The 24,962-nt window shown below is 43.1% G+C and overlaps 1 protein-coding gene across 4 annotated transcripts in view; it reads left to right on the forward strand.

Moving 5' to 3' along the window:
* Positions 1–24,962, forward strand: part of LOC110531368 (solute carrier family 35 member F3) — a 211,658-nt gene that overhangs the window by 81,704 nt on the left and 104,992 nt on the right. For 2 of the 4 annotated variants that reach the window (XR_016497767.1, XM_090243293.1), the window contains exon 1: positions 3,582–3,930. The exons of the other annotated variants lie outside the window; for them this stretch is intronic. Coding sequence is in view for 1 of the 2 variants with exons in the window: in XM_090243293.1 (XP_090099419.1) it covers positions 3,855–3,930 (76 nt within the window). In the remaining variant the exon portion in view is untranslated. Of the gene's footprint in view, positions 1–3,581; positions 3,931–24,962 lie in introns of those variants that run through there. 4 annotated transcript variants of the gene reach the window in all.

Below are 24,962 nucleotides of genomic sequence, written 5' to 3' on the forward strand. Positions count from 1 at the left end.
ACAGGTCGTCAGTACAACCTTTCTGGGGGGGGAGTTTGAGGGTCTCTATTGGAATGTAACATTATAGTTACATGGGGGAACTAATATGAGAAGAGCACACACACACACACACACACACACACACACACACACACACACACACACACACACACACACACACACACACACACACACACAGAGGTTATCCTCAGTCAGTTGGTCAGAGCTGCCATTCAGCACTTCTACCTGCCCTGGGGAGAATGATGCATGTCAGTCGTTGTGAATGATGTGTGTGTCAGTCGTTGTGAATGATGTGTGTGTCTGTCGTTGTGAATGATGTGTGTGTCTGTCGTTGTGAATGATATGCGTCAGTTGTTGTAAGTGATGTGTGCCAGTCACTGTGGATTGTGTGTGTCTGTCATTGTGAATGGCGTGTGTCTGTAGTTGGGATTGATCTGTGTCCGTCGTTGTGAGTGATGTGTGTCAGTTGTTGTGAGTTGTGTGTGTCAGTCATCGTATCCTCCAGTGGGTTTAGGAAGAGCATTATGAAAGATAATGGGTGGAGGTGGAGTGGTTATCAGCAGGGTATTGATCAAACATGTTGAGGAACAACAAGGATAATATTCAAACTTAGATTCTAAAGTTGAATATGGGCTAAGTACAATTTGATTGATTTGATTTATAAGGTGTTGCTACTTAGGCAACCCTAAACTAAATGCTTCTTTGTCAACTTCAATAGATCCCACTACTAGTAATAACACAATGTTAGAATGGCAGGTGTATTTTTCAACCAGAGCAAAAGACAAACCAATTCCAGAGGGATAATATAAATCAGTATAATGTGCTTTTATTTTCTCACACTGTGTAAAATCGGTGTACTGGATAAAATATTATGCTTAAACAGTCTCATAGACTAGACGTAACATATTAAATGTAAATCTGGGACACTCAAATTAGTATGATGTGTAATGTTTGGCATGATTAAGATAAGACAGATGGCTACTTAGGCCAAAAACAAAAGTAGGGTGGTTGGTCGGGAGTTTAACACGAACGTCTAACAACCCAAAGGTTGCAAGTTCAAATCTCATCACAGACAATTTTAGCTAATTAGCAACTTTTCAACTACTTACTACTTTTGAGCTACTTTGCATGTTAGCTAACCCTTCCCCTAACCTTAACCCTTTAACCTATCCCTAATCTTAACCCTAACCCCTAACCCCAGCTAACATTAGCCAGCTAGCTAACGTTCACCTCCTAGCCACCTAGCTAACGTTCACCTCCTAGCCACCTAGCTAACGTTCACCTCCTAGCCACCTAGCTAACGTTCACCTCCTAGCCACCTAGCTAACGTTCACCTCCTAGCCACCTAGCTAACGTTCACCTCCTAGCCACCTAGCTAACGTTCACCTCCTAGCCACCTAGCTAACGTTCACCTCCTAGCCACCTAGCTAACGTTCACCTCCTAGCCACCTAGCTAACGTTCACCTCCTAGCCACCTAGCTAGAATTTGTAACATATCATATGTTTTGCAAATTCGTAACATATTGATTGTACATTTTGCAAATTCGTAACATATTGATTGTACATTTTGCAAATTCGTAACATATTGATTGTACATTTTGCAAATTCGTAACATATTGATTGTACATTTTGCAAATTCGTAGCATATTGATTGTACATTTTGCAAATTCGTAACATATTGATTGTACATTTTGCAAATTCGTAACATATTGATTGTACATTTTGCAAATTCGTAGCATATTGATTGTACATTTTGCAAATTCGTAACATATTGATTGTACATTTTGCAAATTCGTAACATATTGATTGTACATTTTGCAAATTCGTAACATATTGATTGTACATTTTGCAAATTCGTAGCATATTGATTGTACATTTTGCAAATTCGTAACATATTGATTGTACATTTTGCAAATTCGTAACATATTGATTGTACATTTTGCAAATTCGTAGCATATTGATTGTACATTTTGCAAATTCGTAACATATTGATTGTACATTTTGCAAATTCGTAACATATTGATTGTACATTTTGCAAATTCGTAACATATTGATTGTACATTTTGCAAATTCGTAGCATATTGATTGTACATTTTGCAAATTCGTAACATATTGATTGTACATTTTGCAAATTCGTAACATATTGATTGTACATTTTGCAAATTCGTAGCATATTGATTGTACATTTTGCAAATTCGTAACATATTGATTGTACATTTTGCAAATTCGTAGCATATTGATTGTACATTTTGCAAATTCGTAGCATATTGATTGTACATTTTGCAAATTCGTAACATATTGATTGTACATTTTGCAAATTCGTAGCATATTGATTGTACATTTTGCAAATTCGTAACATATTGATTGTACATTTTGCAAATTCGTAGCATATTGATTGTACATTTTGCAAATTCGTAGCATATTGATTGTACATTTTGCAAATTCGTAACATATTGATTGTACATTTTGCAAATTCGTAACATATTGATTGTACATTTTGCAAATTCATAGCATATTGATTGTACATTTTGCAAATTCGTAACATATAATACGAATTGTAATTCGTAACATATAATACGAATTGTAATTCGACATCACAAATTAATACCTAGGACCATGCCCCAGGACTACCTGACATGATGACTCCTTGCTGTCCCCAGTCCACCTGGCCGTGCTGCTGCTCCAGTTTCAACTGTTCTGCCTTATTATTATTCGACCATGCTGGTCATTTATGAACATTTGAACATCTTGGCCATGTTCTGTTATAATCTCCACCCGGCACAGCCAGAAGAGGACTGGCCACCCCACATAGCCTGGTTCCTCTCTAGGTTTCTTCCTAGGTTTTTGGCCTTTCTAGGGAGTTTTTCCTAGCCACCGTGCTTCTACACCACCTGCATTGCTTGCTGTTTGGGGTTTTAGGCTGGGTTTCTGTACAGCACTTTGAGATATCAGCTGATGTACGAAGGGCTATATAAATACATTTGATTTGATTTGAATACAAACCATACGAAACGTAAAATAACATACTAAATTAAGTGTCCTAGATTTACATACAGAATAATAGGAAATGCTCTGAGACCAGCTTGGCGAAAATTGCATTTTTCCAAGACTTTCTATTGAGAAGGAAAACTGCCTCCCCATGCAAGCCTTGTGTCTTCATATAACCCTTGAATAGGACGAGTAGGCTACAGTATATTTTCCCTCTACATCAGCCCCAGTCTCATCAGATCACTCACACTATCCCTGCCACTCCAATGTACAGCAGTTACACCGCTGCCTGCCGTGATCGATCCTTCCTCACATCTCCAAGCTGCAACCGGCTCTGAGTCACCAACCACCTGCCCCCGGAAACCGCGCTTCGGGAGGTCTGGTGGGTTGGCAGCGGGCACTGCACGTCTGGCTCGGGACGTACAGAGGGGCCCGGGGGGGGGGAGAGATAATACAAGTGAGGGAGATGGTGGATGCCTACGGTACGCGTGACGTGGCAAATTGCAGCAATTGCCTCTACTGTTTAACATGTGAAGAGAGAGAGAGAGAGAGAGAGAGAGAGAGCCCAGCCTCACGCGCTGGCGGGATACTGCAGAACCGGGGAAGGGAGGGAGGGAATGAGGGAGGGGAATCGAATCAGAAATAAACGACTGAGGGAGATTTGAGGAACGGAGGGGACGAAGGTGGATGCACGAGAGGTAGCGAAAGACTGCGGAGCCGAGAGAGGACGAGAGAGGTAGCGGAAAACTGCTGAGGTTTAGAGAAGAGTAAAGACAAGAAGCATCAAAAGTCCCATAGTCGGTACCCCACCAGATTCAGGGATGTAGCCGAAGAGGGGAGAGCTCAGCCTTTCCGAGCTCATCACTATGAAGAAACATTCGGCCAGGGTTGCCCCGCTGTCCGCTTGCAACAGCCCGGTGCTCACCTTAACGAAAGTCAAAGGTAGGGAGAACTCTGTTCTGTGACTTAACTTCGGTCTTGTTTAAAGCCTGATATGGCATTCGTCTACCTAATATGTGTAGCCTATTTTACATTCACCCTTGAAACCTAAATGTTGCCGTGTCCAAGGTTAGGCTTGTAAATCAACCAGAAAATAGGCATAGCCCATACGTTTGGTGTTGTGTGACTGTGGCAGAGAAACTTGGGTCAGTCAGGGGTGATGAATGGTGTTGGTGAAAGAGTTATCCGCTTAGAGGCACCGATTAACTTTTATAAATGTACCGTTGCGTGCCAAAACGCTTCGGAGTACCAACGGAATGAACCCCCCTTCACGGCAATTAGGGATGCGTTCGGGAAGACTTTATCTTAATAGACCATCAACGCTTCTAATTACACATTTACTACCCTGGAAAAATGTCTAGATCATGATGGGAGATAATGTTGTTACAGTCATTTATTCGAACAATCTCTTCTTTCGCTGTATTGTTTAAAAGCCAGACTGTATTTCGTTCTGCACTTTCAAAAATGTAGTTAAGAATTCATTTCTCCCCAACATCATCTGCATAATCGTCACTAATTATAATAACACCCCAAAAAATGATTTGGCGAACCTGTAAAATGCAAATCAGACAACAGATGTATGGCCAAAAAGTAGTTTTGTCCTGCAAAATGCATCGGGCCATTGAAGTGTTGTGCTGCTTGTCCATCATGAGTGAGTGCATGGGGGAGCGTGAAGCTGTTATTGTAGCAGAACAGGGCAGGGACCAACACCCCGCCACACACACACACACACACACACACACACACACACACACACACACAATATCTTTAAATGGACAGGCCCAATGGGACAAACTCCTTGCTCCGGCCCAGTGACTCTGGATCTGAGTCCCTCCCCAACGATTTCTAGAACCCAAACACATTCTAACCATTCTGACTGGTCCCAGAAACGAACACACCGAGACCACACGTGGCTTAAGCGCCATTTTGAAAATGTGTAATTGGCTTTGATACTCACCACAAACAACTTCAAAGATGTAAACCTTTATGAACCCTACCAGTAAACAGGTAGTAAACGTTTATGAACCCTACCAGTAAACAGGTAGTAAACCTTTATGAACCCTACCAGTAAACAGGTAGTAAACCTTTATGACCCTACCAGTAAACAGGTAGTAAACCTTTATGAACCCTACCAGTAAACAGGTAGTAAACCTTTATGAACCCTACCAGTAAACAGGTAGTAAACCTTTATGAACCCTACCAGTAAACAGGTAGTAAACCTTTATGAACCCTACCAGTAAACAGGTAGTAAACCTTTATGAACCCTACCAGTAAACAGGTAGTACACCTTTATAACCCTACCAGTAAACAGGTAGTAAACCTTTATGAACCCTACCAGTAAACAGGTAGTAAACCTTTATGAACCCTACCAGTAAACAGGTAGTAAACCGTTATAACCCTACCAGTAAACAGGTAGTAAACCTTTATAACCCTACCAGTAAACAGGTAGTAAACCTTTATGAACCCTACCGGTAAACAGGTAGTAAACCTTTATGAACCCTACCAGTAAACAGGTAGTAAACCGTTATAACCCTACCAGTAAACAGGTAGTAAACCTTTATAACCCTACCAGTAAACAGGTAGTAAACCTTTATGAACCCTACCAGTAAACAGGTAGTAAACCTTTATGAACCCTACCAGTAAACAGGTAGTAAACCGTTATAACCCTACCAGTAAACAGGTAGTTAACCTTTATAACCCTACCAGTAAACAGGTAGTAAACCTTTATGAACCCTACCAGTAAACAGGTAGTAAACCGTTATAACCCTACCAGTAAACAGGTAGTAAACCTTTATGAACCCTACCAGTAAACAGGTAGTTAACCTTTATGAACCCTACCAGTAAACAGGTAGTAAACCTTTATAACCCTACCAGTAAACAGGTAGTAAACCGTTATTACCCTACCAGTAAACAGGTAGTAAACCTTCATAACCCTACCAGTAAACAGGTAGTAAACCTTTATGAACCCTACCCGTAAACAGGTTGTAAACCTTTATGAACCTTACCAGTAAACAGGTAGTAAACCTTTATGAACCCTACCAGTAAACAGGTAGTAAACCTTTATGAACCCTACCAGTAAACAGGTAGTTAACCTTTATAACCCTACCAGTAAACAGGTAGTAAACCTTTATGAACCCTACCAGTAAACAGGTAGTAAACCTTTATGAACCCTACCAGTAAACAGGTAGTAAACCTTTATGAACCCTACCAGTAAACAGGTAGTAAACCTTTATGAACCTTACCAGTAAACAGGTAGTAAACCGTTATAACCCTACCAGTAAACAGGTAGTAAACCTTTATGAACCCTACCAGTAAACAGGTAGTAAACGTTTATGAACCCTACCAGTAAACAGGTAGTAAACCTTTATGAACCCTACCAGTAAACAGGTAGTAAACCTTTATGACCCTACCAGTAAACAGGTAGTAAACCTTTATGAACCCTACCAGTAAACAGGTAGTAAACCTTTATGAACCCTACCAGTAAACAGGTAGTAAACCTTTATGAACCCTACCAGTAAACAGGTAGTAAACCTTTATGAACCCTACCAGTAAACAGGTAGTAAACCTTTATGAACCCTACCAGTAAACAGGTAGTACACCTTTATAACCCTACCAGTAAACAGGTAGTAAACCTTTATGAACCCTACCAGTAAACAGGTAGTAAACCTTTATGAACCCTACCAGTAAACAGGTAGTAAACCGTTATAACCCTACCAGTAAACAGGTAGTAAACCTTTATAACCCTACCAGTAAACAGGTAGTAAACCTTTATGAACCCTACCGGTAAACAGGTAGTATACCTTTATGAACCCTACCAGTAAACAGGTAGTAAACCGTTATAACCCTACCAGTAAACAGGTAGTAAACCTTTATAACCCTACCAGTAAACAGGTAGTAAACCTTTATGAACCCTACCAGTAAACAGGTAGTAAACCTTTATGAACCCTACCAGTAAACAGGTAGTAAACCTTTATGAACCCTACCAGTAAACAGGTAGTACACCTTTATAACCCTACCAGTAAACAGGTAGTAAACCTTTATGAACCCTACCAGTAAACAGGTAGTAAACCTTTATGAACCCTACCAGTAAACAGGTAGTAAACCGTTATAACCCTACCAGTAAACAGGTAGTAAACCTTTATAACCCTACCAGTAAACAGGTAGTAAACCTTTATGAACCCTACCGGTAAACAGGTAGTAAACCTTTATGAACCCTACCAGTAAACAGGTAGTAAACCGTTATAACCCTACCAGTAAACAGGTAGTAAACCTTTATAACCCTACCAGTAAACAGGTAGTAAACCTTTATGAACCCTACCAGTAAACAGGTAGTAAACCTTTATGAACCCTACCAGTAAACAGGTAGTAAACCGTTATAACCCTACCAGTAAACAGGTAGTAAACCTTTATAACCCTACCAGTAAACAGGTAGTAAACCTTTATGAACCCTACCAGTAAACAGGTAGTAAACCGTTATAACCCTACCAGTAAACAGGTAGTAAACCTTTATGAACCCTACCAGTAAACAGGTAGTTAACCTTTATGAACCCTACCAGTAAACAGGTAGTAAACCTTTATAACCCTACCAGTAAACAGGTAGTAAACCGTTATTACCCTACCAGTAAACAGGTAGTAAACCTTCATAACCCTACCAGTAAACAGGTAGTAAACCGTTATAACCCTACCAGTAAACAGGTAGTAAACCTTTATGAACCCTACCAGTAAACAGGTAGTTAACCTTTATGAACCCTACCAGTAAACAGGTAGTAAACCTTTATAACCCTACCAGTAAACAGGTAGTAAACCGTTATTACCCTACCAGTAAACAGGTAGTAAACCTTTATGAACCCTACCCGTAAACAGGTTGTAAACCTTTATGAACCTTACCAGTAAACAGGTAGTAAACCTTTATGAACCCTACCAGTAAACAGGTAGTAAACCTTTATGAACCCTACCAGTAAACAGGTAGTAAACCTTTATAAACCTTACCAGTAAACAGGTAGTAAACCTTTATGAACCCTACCAGTAAACAGGTAGTAAACCTTTATAACCCTACCAGTAAACAGGTAGTAAACCTTTATGAACCCTACCGGTAAACAGGTAGTAAACCTTTATGAACCCTACCAGTAAACAGGTAGTAAACCGTTATAACCCTACCAGTAAACAGGTAGTAAACCTTTATAACCCTACCAGTAAACAGGTAGTAAACCTTTATGAACCCTACCAGTAAACAGGTAGTAAACCTTTATGAACCCTACCAGTAAACAGGTAGTAAACCTTCATAACCCTACCAGTAAACAGGTAGTACACCTTTATAACCCTACCAGTAAACAGGTAGTAAACCTTTATGAACCCTACCAGTAAACAGGTAGTAAACCTTTATGAACCCTACCAGTAAACAGGTAGTAAACCGTTATAACCCTACCAGTAAACAGGTAGTAAACCTTTATAACCCTACCAGTAAACAGGTAGTAAACCTTTATGAACCCTACCGGTAAACAGGTAGTAAACCTTTATGAACCCTACCAGTAAACAGGTAGTAAACCGTTATAACCCTACCAGTAAACAGGTAGTAAACCTTTATAACCCTACCAGTAAACAGGTAGTAAACCTTTATGAACCCTACCAGTAAACATGTAGTAAACCTTTATGAACCCTACCAGTAAACAGGTAGTAAACCGTTATAACCCTACCAGTAAACAGGTAGTAAACCTTTATAACCCTACCAGTAAACAGGTAGTAAACCTTTATGAACCCTACCAGTAAACAGGTAGTAAACCGTTATAACCCTACCAGTAAACAGGTAGTAAACCTTTATGAACCCTACCAGTAAACAGGTAGTTAACCTTTATGAACCCTACCAGTAAACAGGTAGTAAACCTTTATAACCCTACCAGTAAACAGGTAGTAAACCGTTATTACCCTACCAGTAAACAGGTAGTAAACCTTCATAACCCTACCAGTAAACAGGTAGTAAACCTTTATGAACCCTACCCGTAAACAGGTTGTAAACCTTTATGAACCTTACCAGTAAACAGGTAGTAAACCTTTATGAACCCTACCAGTAAACAGGTAGTAAACCTTTATGAACCCTACCAGTAAACAGGTAGTAAACCTTTATGAACCTTACCAGTAAACAGGTAGTAAACCGTTATAACCCTACCAGTAAACAGGTAGTAAACCTTTATGAACCCTACCAGTAAACAGGTAGTAAACGTTTATGAACCCTACCAGTAAACAGGTAGTAAACCTTTATGAACCCTACCAGTAAACAGGTAGTAAACCTTTATGACCCTACCAGTAAACAGGTAGTAAACCTTTATGAACCCTACCAGTAAACAGGTAGTAAACCTTTATGAACCCTACCAGTAAACAGGTAGTAAACCGTTATAACCCTACCAGTAAACAGGTAGTAAACCTTTATAACCCTACCAGTAAACAGGTAGTAAACCTTTATGAACCCTACCAGTAAACAGGTAGTAAACCGTTATAACCCTACCAGTAAACAGGTAGTAAACCTTTATGAACCCTACCAGTAAACAGGTAGTTAACCTTTATGAACCCTACCAGTAAACAGGTAGTAAACCTTTATAACCCTACCAGTAAACAGGTAGTAAACCGTTATTACCCTACCAGTAAACAGGTAGTAAACCTTTATAACCCTACCAGTAAACAGGTAGTAAACCTTTATGAACCCTACCCCTAAACAGGTTGTAAACCTTTATGAACCTTACCAGTAAACAGGTAGTAAACCTTTATGAACCCTACCAGTAAACAGGTAGTAAACCTTTATGAACCCTACCAGTAAACAGGTAGTTAACCTTTATAACCCTACCAGTAAACAGGTAGTAAACCTTCATGAACCCTACCAGTAAACAGGTAGTTAACCTTTATGAACCCTACCAGTAAACAGGTAGTAAACCTTTATAACCCTACCAGTAAACAGGTATTAAACCTTTATAACCCTACCAGTAAACAGGTATTAAACCTTTATGAACCCTACCAGTAAACAGGTAGTAAACCTTTATAACCCTACCAGTAAACAGGTAGTAAACCTTTATGAACCCTACCAGTAAACAGGTAGTAAACCTTTAGGAACCCTACCAGTAAACAGGTAGTAAACCTTTATGAACCCTACCAGTAAACAGGTAGTAAACCGTTATAACCCTACCAGTAAACAGGTAGTAAACCTTTATGAACCCTACCAGTAAACAGGTAGTAAACCTTTATGAACCCTACCAGTAAACAGGTAGTAAACCTTTATAACCCTACCAGTAAACAGGTAGTAAACCGTTATTACCCTACCAGTAAACAGGTAGTAAACCTTTATAACCCTACCAGTAAACAGGTAGTAAACCTTTATGAACCCTACCAGTAAACAGGTAGTAAACCGTTATAACCCTACCAGTAAACAGGTAGTAAACCTTTATAACCCTACCAGTAAACAGGTAGTAAACCTTTATGAACCCTACCAGTAAACAGGTAGTAAACCGTTATAACCCTACCAGTAAACAGGTAGTAAACCTTTATGAACCCTACCAGTAAACAGGTAGTTAACCTTTATGAACCCTACCAGTAAACAGGTAGTAAACCTTTATAACCCTACCAGTAAACAGGTAGTAAACCGTTATTACCCTACCAGTAAACAGGTAGTAAACCTTCATAACCCTACCAGTAAACAGGTAGTAAACCTTTATGAACCCTACCCGTAAACAGGTTGTAAACCTTTATGAACCTTACCAGTAAACAGGTAGTAAACCTTTATGAACCCTACCAGTAAACAGGTAGTAAACCTTTATGAACCCTACCAGTAAACAGGTAGTAAACCTTTATAACCCTACCAGTAAACAGGTAGTAAACCGTTATTACCCTACCAGTAAACAGGTAGTAAACCTTCATAACCCTACCAGTAAACAGGTAGTAAACCTTTATGAACCCTACCCGTAAACAGGTTGTAAACCTTTATGAACCTTACCAGTAAACAGGTAGTAAACCTTTATGAACCCTACCAGTAAACAGGTAGTAAACCTTTATGAACCCTACCAGTAAACAGGTAGTAAACCTTTATGAACCTTACCAGTAAACAGGTAGTAAACCGTTATAACCCTACCAGTAAACAGGTAGTAAACCTTTATGAACCCTACCAGTAAACAGGTAGTAAACCTTTATGAACCCTACCAGTAAACAGGTAGTAAACCTTTATGAACCTTACCAGTAAACAGGTAGTAAACCGTTATAACCCTACCAGTAAACAGGTAGTAAACCTTTATGAACCCTACCAGTAAACAGGTAGTAAACGTTTATGAACCCTACCAGTAAACAGGTAGTAAACCTTTATGAACCCTACCAGTAAACAGGTAGTAAACCTTTATGACCCTACCAGTAAACAGGTAGTAAACCTTTATGAACCCTACCAGTAAACAGGTAGTAAACCTTTATGAACCCTACCAGTAAACAGGTAGTAAACGTTTATGAACCCTACCAGTAAACAGGTAGTAAACCTTTATGAACCCTACCAGTAAACAGGTAGTAAACCTTTATGACCCTACCAGTAAACAGGTAGTAAACCTTTATGAACCCTACCAGTAAACAGGTAGTAAACCTTTATGAACCCTACCAGTAAACAGGTAGTAAACCGTTATAACCCTACCAGTAAACAGGTAGTAAACCTTTATAACCCTACCAGTAAACAGGTAGTAAACCTTTATGAACCCTACCAGTAAACAGGTAGTAAACCGTTATAACCCTACCAGTAAACAGGTAGTAAACCTTTATGAACCCTACCAGTAAACAGGTAGTAAACCGTTATAACCCTACCAGTAAACAGGTAGTAAACCTTTATGAACCCTACCAGTAAACAGGTAGTTAACCTTTATGAACCCTACCAGTAAACAGGTAGTAAACCTTTATAACCCTACCAGTAAACAGGTAGTAAACCGTTATTACCCTACCAGTAAACAGGTAGTAAACCTTTATAACCCTACCAGTAAACAGGTAGTAAACCTTTATGAACCCTACCCCTAAACAGGTTGTAAACCTTTATGAACCTTACCAGTAAACAGGTAGTAAACCTTTATGAACCCTACCAGTAAACAGGTAGTAAACCTTTATGAACCCTACCAGTAAACAGGTAGTTAACCTTTATAACCCTACCAGTAAACAGGTAGTAAACCTTCATGAACCCTACCAGTAAACAGGTAGTTAACCTTTATGAACCCTACCAGTAAACAGGTAGTAAACCTTTATAACCCTACCAGTAAACAGGTATTAAACCTTTATAACCCTACCAGTAAACAGGTATTAAACCTTTATGAACCCTACCAGTAAACAGGTAGTAAACCTTTATAACCCTACCAGTAAACAGGTAGTAAACCTTTATGAACCCTACCAGTAAACAGGTAGTAAACCTTTAGGAACCCTACCAGTAAACAGGTAGTAAACCTTTATGAACCCTACCAGTAAACAGGTAGTAAACCGTTATAACCCTACCAGTAAACAGGTAGTAAACCTTTATGAACCCTACCAGTAAACAGGTAGTTAACCTTTATGAACCCTACCAGTAAACAGGTAGTAAACCTTTATAACCCTACCAGTAAACAGGTAGTAAACCGTTATTACCCTACCAGTAAACAGGTAGTAAACCTTTATAACCCTACCAGTAAACAGGTAGTAAACCTTTATGAACCCTACCAGTAAACAGGTAGTAAACCGTTATAACCCTACCAGTAAACAGGTAGTAAACCTTTATAACCCTACCAGTAAACAGGTAGTAAACCTTTATGAACCCTACCAGTAAACAGGTAGTAAACCGTTATAACCCTACCAGTAAACAGGTAGTAAACCTTTATGAACCCTACCAGTAAACAGGTAGTTAACCTTTATGAACCCTACCAGTAAACAGGTAGTAAACCTTTATAACCCTACCAGTAAACAGGTAGTAAACCGTTATTACCCTACCAGTAAACAGGTAGTAAACCTTCATAACCCTACCAGTAAACAGGTAGTAAACCTTTATGAACCCTACCCGTAAACAGGTTGTAAACCTTTATGAACCTTACCAGTAAACAGGTAGTAAACCTTTATGAACCCTACCAGTAAACAGGTAGTAAACCTTTATGAACCCTACCAGTAAACAGGTAGTAAACCTTTATAACCCTACCAGTAAACAGGTAGTAAACCTTTATGAACCCTACCAGTAAACAGGTAGTAAACCTTTATGAACCCTACCAGTAAACAGGTAGTAAACCTTTATAAACCCTACCAGTAAACAGGTAGTAAACCTTTATGAACCCTACCAGTAAACAGATAGTAAACCTTTTATGAACCCTACCAGTAAACAGGTAGTTAACCTGTAGTATAATGGCTAAGGTTAGGATCTTAGATCAGTGTGGGGCAACTTGTCCCCGGAGATTCAACCAATGGCTTACTTTACATTATTCACTCTGTAAAATACCTATTCCTTTTATGACAGTCCAATGCTTCTGTTGCCTCCTCCTTGGTTAAGTTGCTGTGTGTGTCCTTCCTTCTAGGGTTACCAGTGACCCACAGAACATTCTAGTGTGTCTCAGAGTTCCACTATGATCACAGAACATTCTAGTGTGTCTCAGAGTTCCACTATGATCACAGAACATTCTAGTGTGTTTCAGAGTTCCACTATGATCGCAGAACATTCTAGTGTGTCTCAGAGTTCCACTAGGATCACAGAACATCCTAGTGTGTCTCAGAGTTCCACTATGATCAGAGAACATTCTAGTGTGTATCCTAGAGTTTATAAGAATAATGATAATGTATTATTATTAACTTCTATAGTGCTTTTCATAATAGAAATCTTCATAAGCAAAACACAAACAATCTATTCTGACAGGTCAACCAATAGAGGCCAAGTCTTTGAATGCTGCATCCTCTGCAGACGGAGAGGGTCAGTTCATGTCCTGAGCGGAGGGAGCTGGGAAGCAGCCTCTTACAGCCACTGGACTCCTCCTCCTTCACTCTGTGTATCACCACTTGGGTGACGTCTCAGCAGCTCACAACACAAAGTTCAGAATAGTATCCAGTGGTCTTCTCTACGAGCCGTCTGTCTCACCGCTGTTGTAGTCCTCTGTCTCCCATTCCTCTCACGCTTCAGACCACATGATGTTTTCAAAAGATCACGACCTGGCAGCCAGGTTAAACAAAAAAGATGCTACTGGGCCCAGATGCATTTTTCAAACAAAAACATTAGCCAGCTAGTTAGCTAGCTAGTTAGCCAAGCCAAAAATAAAACCTTGACTCAGCATACTAGTAGAAGAGGAAGCTTTACCACTAGAAGAATACAGCAGTACACAGAGGAAACAAGCATTTCCTGTTGAGATCGGAAAGGAAGAGGACAGACTAATTACTGTTTTACATTCACAGCTGGATGGTGTGTGTGTGTGTGTGTGTGTGTGTGTGTGTGTGTGTGTGTGTGTGTGTCCTAAAGCTGTGTTTATATTGTTGAATCACTCACAGCGGTCTTTGTTGTCCCTGTGTGCTCCAGCAGTGTCTGAAAGGTGAGCGTGCAGGAAGGGTTGTCTCTCTCAGTGCTGTGTTAGGGGTATACCCTTCCTCTCCTGCTGTTGTGTATGGAGAGACTGACACACAAGCACACACACTCACGCCCACACACACGCCCACACACGCCCACACACACCCACACACACACACACACACACACACACACACACACACACACACACTGACCCTTCCCTGTCCACCCTAGAGGAACTGAACTTTCCCTGTCTACCCTAGAGGAACTGAACCTTCCCTGTCCACCCTAGACAAACGGAACCTTCCCTGTCCACCCTAGACAAACTGAACCTTCCCTGTCCACCTTAGAGGAACTGAACCTTCCCTGTCCACCCTAAAGGAACTGAACCTTCCCTGTCCACCCTAGAGGAACTGAACCTTCCCTGTCCACCCTAGAGGAACTGAACCTTCCCTGTCTACCCTAGAGGAACTGAACCTTCCCTGTCCACCCTAGAGGAACTGAACCTTCCCTGTCCACCCTAGAGGAACTGAACCTTCCCTGTCTACCCTAGACAAACTGAACCTTCCCTGTCTACCCTAGAGGAACTGAACCTTCCCTGTCCACACTAGACAAACTGAACCTTCCCTGTCTACCCTAAAGGAACTGAAGCTTCCCTGTCCACACTAGACAAACTGAACCTTCCCTGTCCACCCTAGAGGAACTGAACCTCCTTGTCCACCCTAAAGGAACTGAACCTTCCCTGTCCACCCTAGAGGAAGAGAGAAAGTGTTTTACAGTAAAGACTGACGTTATCTTTAGCTTTACAGAGGCACATGCAGTGAGAGAATGATCATTAACTTTTTAATCAGCTTTATGAAGTGGAGGAGATTGATTGTCCCAATGGAGGATTTGTTTAGTAAGTGGACGTTGAAGCACAGTCTCATACACATCAACACAGTTACTATGACACAGACATAGATCCTTGTTCAGTGGTCTCACTGGCTTTGAAGAATGACCTGTCAGCCTTGGAGATATGAGAGTCAGGGTTCAATCTCCAGTGAAATCATTTACTGTGTAGGTAGGAAAGAGGATGGAGAATTGTATTCCTATGTGTTTGATAGCCTAGCATATAACTTGTGAAGTTTGGCCAGTTTATTTTGATGGATTGCCAGTTGCAGGAAAGGGAGTGTGCAGGAGAAGCTAACAGGTGATCTTTTCTAGACTGTATTGAAAGAGAAGGAGAGAAGATTAGAGGAGAGGAGAAGAGAGGGGGACTGGAGAGGCAGAGGGGGAGGAGAGAGGTAGGGAAAGAGGAGGGGAAGTATCACAGAGTGTGGAGAGAAGATGAAAGGACATACATTGAGGGTGATGGAGGAGAGGAGAGTACTGGACAAGACAGGAGAGAGTGATGGAGGAGAGGAGAGTACTGGACAAGACAGGAGAGAGTGATGGAGAAGAGGAGAGTACTGGACAAGACAGGAGATAGTGATGGAAGAGAGGAAAGTACTGGACAAGACAGGAGAGAGTGATGGAAGAGAGGAAAGTACTGGACAAGACAGGAGAGAGTGATGGGAGAGAGGAGAGTACTGGACAAGACAGGAGAGAGTGATGGAAGAGAGGAAAGTACTGGACAAGACAGGAGAGAGTGATGGAAGAGAGGAAAGTACTGGACAAGACAGGAGATTGTGATGGAGGAGAGGAGAGTACTGGACAAGACAGGAGAGAGTGATGGAAGAGAGGAAAGTACTGGACAAGACAGGAGAGAGTGATGGAGGAGAGGAGAGTACTGGACAAGACAGGAGAGAGTGATGGAAGAGAGGAGAGTACTGGACAAGACAGGAGAGAGTGATGGAAGAGAGGAGAGTACTGGACAAGACAGGAGAGAGTGATGGAGGAGAGGAGAGTACTGGACAAGACAGGAGAGAGTGATGGAGGAGAGGGGAGTACTGGACAAGACAGGAGAGAGTGATGGAAGAGAGGAGAGTACTGGACAAGACAGGAGAGAGTGATGGAGGAGAGGAGAGTACTGGACAAGACAGGAGAGAGTGATGGAGGAGAGGAGAGTACTGGACAAGACAGGAGAGAGTGATGGAAGAGAGGAGAGTACTGGACAAGACAGGAGAGAGTGATGGAAGAGAGGAGAGTACTGGACAAGACAGGAGAGAGTGATGGAAGAGAGGAGAGTACTGGACAAGACAGGAGAGAGTGATGGAGGAGAGGAGAGTACTGGACAAGACAGGAGAGAGTGATGGAGGAGAGGGGAGTACTGGACAAGACAGGAGAGAGTGATGGAAGAGAGGAGAGTACTGGACAAGACAGGAGAGAGTGATGGAGGAGAGGAGAGTACTGGACAAGACAGGAGAGAGTGATGGAGAGGAGAGTACTGGACAAGACAGGAGAGAGTGATGTAAGAGAGGAGAGTACTGGACAAGACAGGAGAGAGTGATGGAAGAGAGGAGAGTACTGGACAAGACAGGAGAGAGTGATGGAAGAGAGGAGAGTACTGAACAAGACAGGAGAGAGTGATGGAAGAGAGGAGAGTACTGGACAAGACAGGAGAGAGTGATGGAAGAGAGGAGAGTACTGGACAAGACAGGAGAGAGTGATGGAGGAGAGGAGAGTACTGGACAAGACAGGAGAGAGTGATGGAAGAGAGGAGAGTACTGGACAAGACAGGAGAGAGTGATGGAGGAGAGGAGAGTACTGGACAAGACAGGAGAGAGTGATGGAGGAGAGGAGAGTACTGGACAAGACAGGAGAGAGTGATGGAGAGGAGAGTACTGGACAAGACAGGAGAGAGTGATGGAGGAGAGGAGAGTACTGGACAAGACAGGAGAGAGTGATGGAGAGGAGAGTACTGGACAAGACAGGAGAGAGTGATGGAAGAGAGGAGAGTACTGGACAAGACAGGAGAGAGTGATGGAAGAGAGGAGAGTACTGGACAAGACAGGAGAGAGTGATGGAGGAGAGGAGAGTACTGGACAAGACAGGAGAGAGTGATGGAAGAGAGGAAAGTACTGGACAAGACAGGAGAGAGTGATGGAAGAGAGGAAAGTACTGGACAAGACAGGAGATTGTGATGGAGGAGAGGAGAGTACTGGACAAGACAGGAGAGAGTGATGGAAGAGAGGAAAGTACTGGACAAGACAGGAGAGAGTGATGGAGGAGAGGAGAGTACTGGACAAGACAGGAGAGAGTGATGGAAGAGAGGAGAGTACTGGACAAGACAGGAGAGAGTGATGGAAGAGAGGAGAGTACTGGACAAGACAGGAGAGAGTGATGGAGGAGAGGAGAGTACTGGACAAGACAGGAGAGAGTGATGGAGGAGAGGGGAGTACTGGACAAGACAGGAGAGAGTGATGGAAGAGAGGAGAGTACTGGACAAGACAGGAGAGAGTGATGGAGGAGAGGAGAGTACTGGACAAGACAGGAGAGAGTGATGGAGGAGAGGAGAGTACTGGACAAGACAGGAGAGAGTGATGGAAGAGAGGAGAGTACTGGACAAGACAGGAGAGAGTGATGGAAGAGAGGAGAGTACTGGACAAGACAGGAGAGAGTGATGGAAGAGAGGAGAGTACTGGACAAGACAGGAGAGAGTGATGGAGGAGAGGAGAGTACTGGACAAGACAGGAGAGAGTGATGGAGGAGAGGGGAGTACTGGACAAGACAGGAGAGAGTGATGGAAGAGAGGAGAGTACTGGACAAGACAGGAGAGAGTGATGGAGGAGAGGAGAGTACTGGACAAGACAGGAGAGAGTGATGGAGAGGAGAGTACTGGACAAGACAGGAGAGAGTGATGTAAGAGAGGAGAGTACTGGACAAGACAGGAGAGAGTGATGGAAGAGAGGAGAGTACTGGACAAGACAGGAGAGAGTGATGGAAGAGAGGAGAGTACTGAACAAGACAGGAGAGAGTGATGGAAGAGAGGAGAGTACTGGACAAGACAGGAGAGAGTGATGGAAGAGAGGAGAGTACTGGACAAGACAGGAGAGAGTGATGGAGGAGAGGAGAGTACTGGACAAGACAGGAGAGAGTGATGGAAGAGAGGAGAGTACTGGACAAGACAGGAGAGAGTGATGGAGGAGAGGAGAGTACTGGACAAGACAGGAGAGAGTGATGGAGGAGAGGAGAGTACTGGACAAGACAGGAGAGAGTGATGGAGAGGAGAGTACTGGACAAGACAGGAGAGAGTGATGGAGGAGAGGAGAGTACTGGACAAGACAGGAGAGAGTGATGGAGAGGAGAGTACTGGACAAGACAGGAGAGAGTGATGGAAGAGAGGAGAGTACTGGACAAGACAGGAGAGAGTGATGGAAGAGAGGAGAGTACTGGACAAGACAGGAGAGAGTGATGGAGGAGAGGAGAGTACTGGACAAGACAGGAGAGAGTGATGTAAGAGAGGAGAGTACTGGACAAGACAGGAGAGAGTGATGGAGGAGAGGAGAGTACTGGACAAGACAGGAGAGAGTGATGGAGGAGAGGAGAGTACTGGACAAGACAGGAGATAGTGATGGAAGAGAGGAGAGTACTGGACAAGACAGGAGAGAGTGATGGAGAGGAGAGTACTGGACAAGACAGGAGAGAGTGATGGCATATTTTATTTATATTATTTTATATATTAGAGGATGAGAGGACAGGAGGGAGTGTGAAGAGGGAGGAGAGGAGGTATTATAGAGTATGGAGAGAAGAGGAGAGGAGAGGGAGGAGAGAGTAGAGGACAGACAGAGGAAAGTAGGGGACAGACAGGAGCAGGACAGAGGAGAGGACAGACAGGAGCAGGACAGAGAGGAGGACAGCAGCAGAGAGGTCCCAGCCTGCTCCCTCTTTGATGTCAACATACAGTACACCCACTCTGCAGGTGGAGTGAATCACAGAGGCCACTGCGTATAAATACCATTGTGTGTGTGTGGGTGTGGGTGTGGGTGTAGGGGTGGGTGTAGGGGTGGGTGTAGGGGTGGGTGGGTGTGTTTGTGCTCACCACTTCCGTACAGAGAAGTGAGTCACCCTCTGCCTTTTAAACACTATATAGGTCATTTAGCAGATATTTTATCCAAAACAACTTGTAGTCATGCATGCATATATTTTTCATATGGGTTGCCCCAGTCTTACCCACACAGGGACTGTCTGAATCAACACCACATATAGGATCTCTCTATCTCTTTCTCTCTCCTTCTCTCTCTCTCTCTCTCTCTCTCTCTCTCTCTCTCTCTCTCTCTCTCTCTCTCTATAACTCGTTGTCTCTCTCCTTCTCTCTCTCTCTCTCTCTCTCTCTCTATACCTCTCTTTTTCTATAACTCGTTCTCTCTCTCTCTCTCTCTCTCGCGCTCTCTCTCTCTCGCTCTCTCTCTCTCTCTGTCTCTCTCTCTCTCTCTCTCTCTCTCTCTCTCTCTCTCTCGCTCTCGCTCTCTATAACTCGTTCTCTCTCTTTCTATAACTCGTTCTCTCTCTCCCTCTCTCTCTCTCTCTCTCTCTATACCTCTCTTTTTCTATAACTCGTTCTCTCTCTCTCTCTCTCTCTCTATACGTCTCTCTTTCTATACCTCTCTCTCTATACCTCTCTCTCTATACCTCTCTCTCTCTCTATACCTCTCTCTCTATACCTCTCTCTCTCTCTCTATACCTCTCTTTTTCTATAACTCGTTCTCTCTCTCTCTCTCTCTCTCGCGCTCTCTCTCTCTCGCTCTCTCTCTCTCTCTGTCTCTCTCTCTCTCTCTCTCTCTCTCTCTCTCTCTCTCTCTCTCGCTCTCGCTCTCTATAACTCGTTCTCTCTCTTTCTATAACTCGTTCTCTCTCTCCCTCTCTCTCTCTCTCTCTCTCTATACCTCTCTTTTTCTATAACTCGTTCTCTCTCTCTCTCTCTCTCTATACGTCTCTCTTTCTATACCTCTCTCTCTATACCTCTCTCTCTATACCTCTCTCTCCCTCTATACCTCTCTCTCTCTCTATACCTTTCTCTCTCTCTATACCTCTCTCTCTTTACCTCTCTCTCTCTCTATACCTCTCTCTCTCTATAACTCTCTCTCTATATACCTCTCTCTTTCTATACCTCTCTCTCTCTCTCCTGGTGACAAATCCCCTCTCTCAGCGCCAGTCCACAGTCCTCTGTGGAATGATGAAAAATGGATTTGTCTTTAAATATATTTAGTCTTCAAAGCACTTTAAAACACTCCTGCCTTCCAGGGGAGATGACATTTCATTGGCTACCACAGCTGGACGGGGACGGTTACCACACTGTGATTGACCATATCCCCAGTGGTCCAGTTACCTTGACCACGGGTTATACAGCGATCCACTGATAACAGATGTGTTTACATACAAACCTCAAACTCTAGTCCCTGGAGCTCACACTCCCCACCTAGACAAGCACGGAATATTATTAGTATCAAGTCTAGTGAAGAGGAACTATAACTGTAATGGCTGGTGGTTGTATGATAATTGTTTTTGCATGGATCGTACTTCAAAACTCATAATACACAGAGAATAAAGTTGACATTTTGAGAATAAAGTAAAAATTACATTTCAAGAATAATGTCAAAATGTTTCAAGAATAGAGTAAAAAACGTTTGATATTTTTAGTAGGATACAGCAGGATATTTTTCCCAGCCATAATCACAAGCAACAGCTGCGATCAGCACAGACCACGGTACACGGGCTGTACGGAATACATATTAGGAACTTCCCCATTCTCCCTTCTCAGAACTCACCACTCCCCTAGTCAAGTATCAACCCTGCACTACTCAAGTGTCACCCCTCCCCTTCAACCCTCCTCACCCTTGAATTGGTTACTTATCACCCCTGCTCTGGTCAAGCCTCACTTCTTCTTCTCACCCCTCACCCTTGAATTGGTCATTTATCACCCCTGCTCTGGTCAAGCCTCACTTCTCCTTCTCACCCCTCACCCTTGAATTGGTCACTTATCACCCCTGCTCTGGTCAAGCCTTACTTCTCCTTCTCACCCCTCACCCTCGCACTCATTTAATCACAATAATGAGCTTTTCAATTGGCCAAAATACATGCTAAGAGCTGACAACAACAACAACAACAATGCACGTGGAAGTATAAGATAGCTAGCTGGCCATTATGTATGATCATCATCATAATGAACTAGGATTCAATTCATTACAATGACAATGTTGCTAGTTAATATGGATGTTGTTGGCACTTCACTGGCCACATGTAAACACAACCACTCCACTTCCTGGATCTTGCCTAACATATTGCAATCTTATTGCAATCTACTCCACAGAGGCAGAAAAGTGTTGGCAGAAGTTTATGTTGTTCATTATTTGTTGTATCCTATTTCATTGGTAAACAACATTGACCTGGCAGCTTAGTCCCTCTGCGTCTTGGCAACAGTTTGACAAATCTACTTTTCCCTTTGAATTCCCTATAATTTATGGTGTAGGCCACCAATTTCATTTTCCCACTACTTAAGGCCCACACTGTAATGAAAGTCACCTGCTAATAAACAGACAGCACCTTGCTAAGATGGACTATAAAACTAGCCTGTTTTAGCATTAAGATGCTACGGTAGTCTGTAACTGACCTGAGTCTGTTGAAATGTGTGTTGAAGTCTGTTTTAGCATTAAGATGCTACGGTAGTCTGTAACTGACCTGAGTCTGTTGAAATGTGTGTTGAAGTCTGTTTTAGCATTAAGATGCTACGGTAGTCTGTAACTGACCTGAGTCTGTTGAAATGTGTGTTGAAGTCTGTTTTAGCATTAAGATGCTACGGTAGTCTGTAACTGACCTGAGTCTGTTGAAATGTGTGTTGAAGTCTGTTTTAGCATTAAGATGCTACGGTAGTCTGTTTTAGCATTAAGGTGCTACGGTAGTCTGTAACTGACCTGAGTCTGTTGAAATGTGTGTTGAAGTCTGTTTTAGCATTAAGATGCTACGGTAGTCTGTTTTAGCATTAAGATGCTACGGTAGTCTGTTTTAGCATTAAGATGCTACGGTAGTCTGTAACTGACCTGAGTCTGTTGAAATGTGTGTTGAAGTCTGTTTTAGCATTAAGATGCTACGGTAGTCTGTAACTGACCTGAGTCTGTTGAAATGTGTGTTGAAGTCTGTTTTAGCATTAAGATGCTACGGTAGTCTGTTTTAGCATTAAGGTGCTACGGTAGTCTGTAACTGACCTGAGTCTGTTGAAATGTGTGTTGAAGTCTGTTTTAGCATTAAGATGCTACGGTAGTCTGTAACTGATCTGAGTCTGTTGAAATGTGTGTTGAAGTCTGTTTTAGCATTAAGAAGCTACGGTAGTCTGTTTTAGCATTAAGATGCTACGGTAGTCTGTAACTGACCTGAGTCTGTTGAAATGTGTGTTGATCCAAGGTTTTGTGAGGCTGATAAAATCTCTTCGACACTTAGCTAGCGGCAACTGACAGCGCACACACACACACACACAACCACGCACACACACACACAACCACACACACACACACACACACACACACACACCTCACAGGGCATGTGAGGTGTAACTGCTGTTGGGAATGACACCTGCGGTGGCTGCCTAAAGTGCACATCCGTTAATTTAACAGTAGAGCCCTGGCACATCTTTATAAAATATTGATCCGTGGAGAAAAGTGCTGGGAATCCCTCCAGTATGTTAAACAGGAGGCTGAAGGAATCTCCCCAATGGAGATAGATGGACACCAGTCTTCTGCTGACTGCAGCGAAGCCACATCGAAGCAGAGGCCTTCCTGCTATGTGGTCATGGGCTGCGCTCGTCAATGTGGCTTTCAAGCTTTACTTCTTTATCCAGTCTTTAGTCTGTTGTCCTAACTGTCTCTTGTCTGTTACCATAAATAAATACACTTCCTGTATGTATCACAACATACAACAGGGAACTGCAGGAGAGGGGGGTGAGGACGGAGGGGGGATAGCAGGGTGGGAGGGGAGAGGAAGGAAGGAAGGAAGGAAGGAAGGAAGGAAGAGAGGGGATGAGGGATGAGAGAGGGAGGGGAAAGGAGAGGAGTTGAAGGAGGGGAGGGGATGAGGGATGGGGAGAGGAGAGGAGGGAGGAGAGGAGAGGTGGATGAAGGAGGAGAGGAGAGGGGGCAGGAGGAAGGAGAGGAGAGGGAGGGAGGAGGTGGGTGGAGGGAGGGAGGGATGAGAGGAGAGGAGAGGGGATGAGGAGGGAGGGATGGAAGGAGGAGAGGAGAGGAGAGGGGGATGGAGGGAGGGAGGGAGGGAGGAAGGTAAGGAGTCCTGGGTACCTCACCAGGACTCTGCTGGCTGACTGGTGGAGGGCACTGAAGGAGAGGAGAGGTGGTGAGGGGGATGGAGGGAGGGATGAGAGGAGAGGAGAGGGGATGAGGAGGGAGGGCACTGAAGGAGAGGAGAGGAGAGGGGATGAGGAGGGAGGGCAATGAAGGAGAGGAGAGGGGGTGAAGGGAAGGAGTGATAAAAGTAGAGAATAGTATACTCAAGACCACGTACTGAGCAACCACAGTCTGTCAAACACTCTCATAAACAGATACACACACAGTGGTGGTGGGTGACATGCTGTGTATTACCGTATTACCGTAGCCAGAGCTACAGCACACCACACACACACCACACACACACACACACACCACACACACCACACACACCACACACACACACACACACACACACACACACACACACACACACACACACACACACATACATACATACATACATAAACACACACACACAGTGACAGTGAGCTCCTCAGACGCCCCCTAACAAGGGCTCAGCTCACAGAGGGTGAAGGAAAATAAGAGAAGAGGTAGGGAGGGAGGGAGGGAGGAAGGGAGGGAGGGAGGGAAGGCTGTTCAATAACAGACATATTCTCTGTCTGTTCTCTGTCTCCCTCTGGTCCCCTGACAGCTGAGTCCTGCCTGGGGGTTGTAGTCTTTCTATCTCTGGTTTTATTTGGTCTGACAACGTTGGGTAGGGCGTAGTCGGTTGCTGCACTCTGATAGGCTTTTGAGTGACTGCTCGACACAGGCCCAGCCTCAGGATCAAACCCAGGCTTCTGGGTGGTGTCACAGCTGAGCCCCACTGACTGTATCTGACTGACTGTGCCTGGCTCTGGTCACAGATCCTGTGAAATATGTTGTGAAATGTATTGTAATGTTTTAAGCATGTTTAACTGCCTTAATATTGCTGGACCCCAGGAAGAGTAGCTGCTGTCTTGGCAGGAACTAACAAGGATCCATAATAAACCCCAGGAAGAGTAGCTGCTGTCTTGGTAGGAACTAACAAGGATCCACAATAAACCACAGGAAGAGTAGCTGCTGCCTTGGCAGGAACTAATGGGGATCCATAATAAACCCCAGGAAGAGTAGCTGCTGTCTTGGTAGGAACTAATGGGGATCCATAATAAACCCCAGGAAGAGTAGCTGCTGTCTTGGTAGGAACTAATGGGGATCCATAATAAACCCCAGGAAGAGTAGCTGCTGTCTTGGCAGGAACTAACAAGGATCCATAATAAACGACAGGAAGAGTAGCTGCT

Source organism: Oncorhynchus mykiss, chromosome 1 (assembly GCF_057628025.1).
Source record: "Oncorhynchus mykiss isolate SJ-2025 chromosome 1, ASM5762802v1, whole genome shotgun sequence".
In the NCBI taxonomy this organism is placed as follows: Eukaryota; Metazoa; Chordata; class Actinopteri; order Salmoniformes; family Salmonidae; genus Oncorhynchus; species Oncorhynchus mykiss.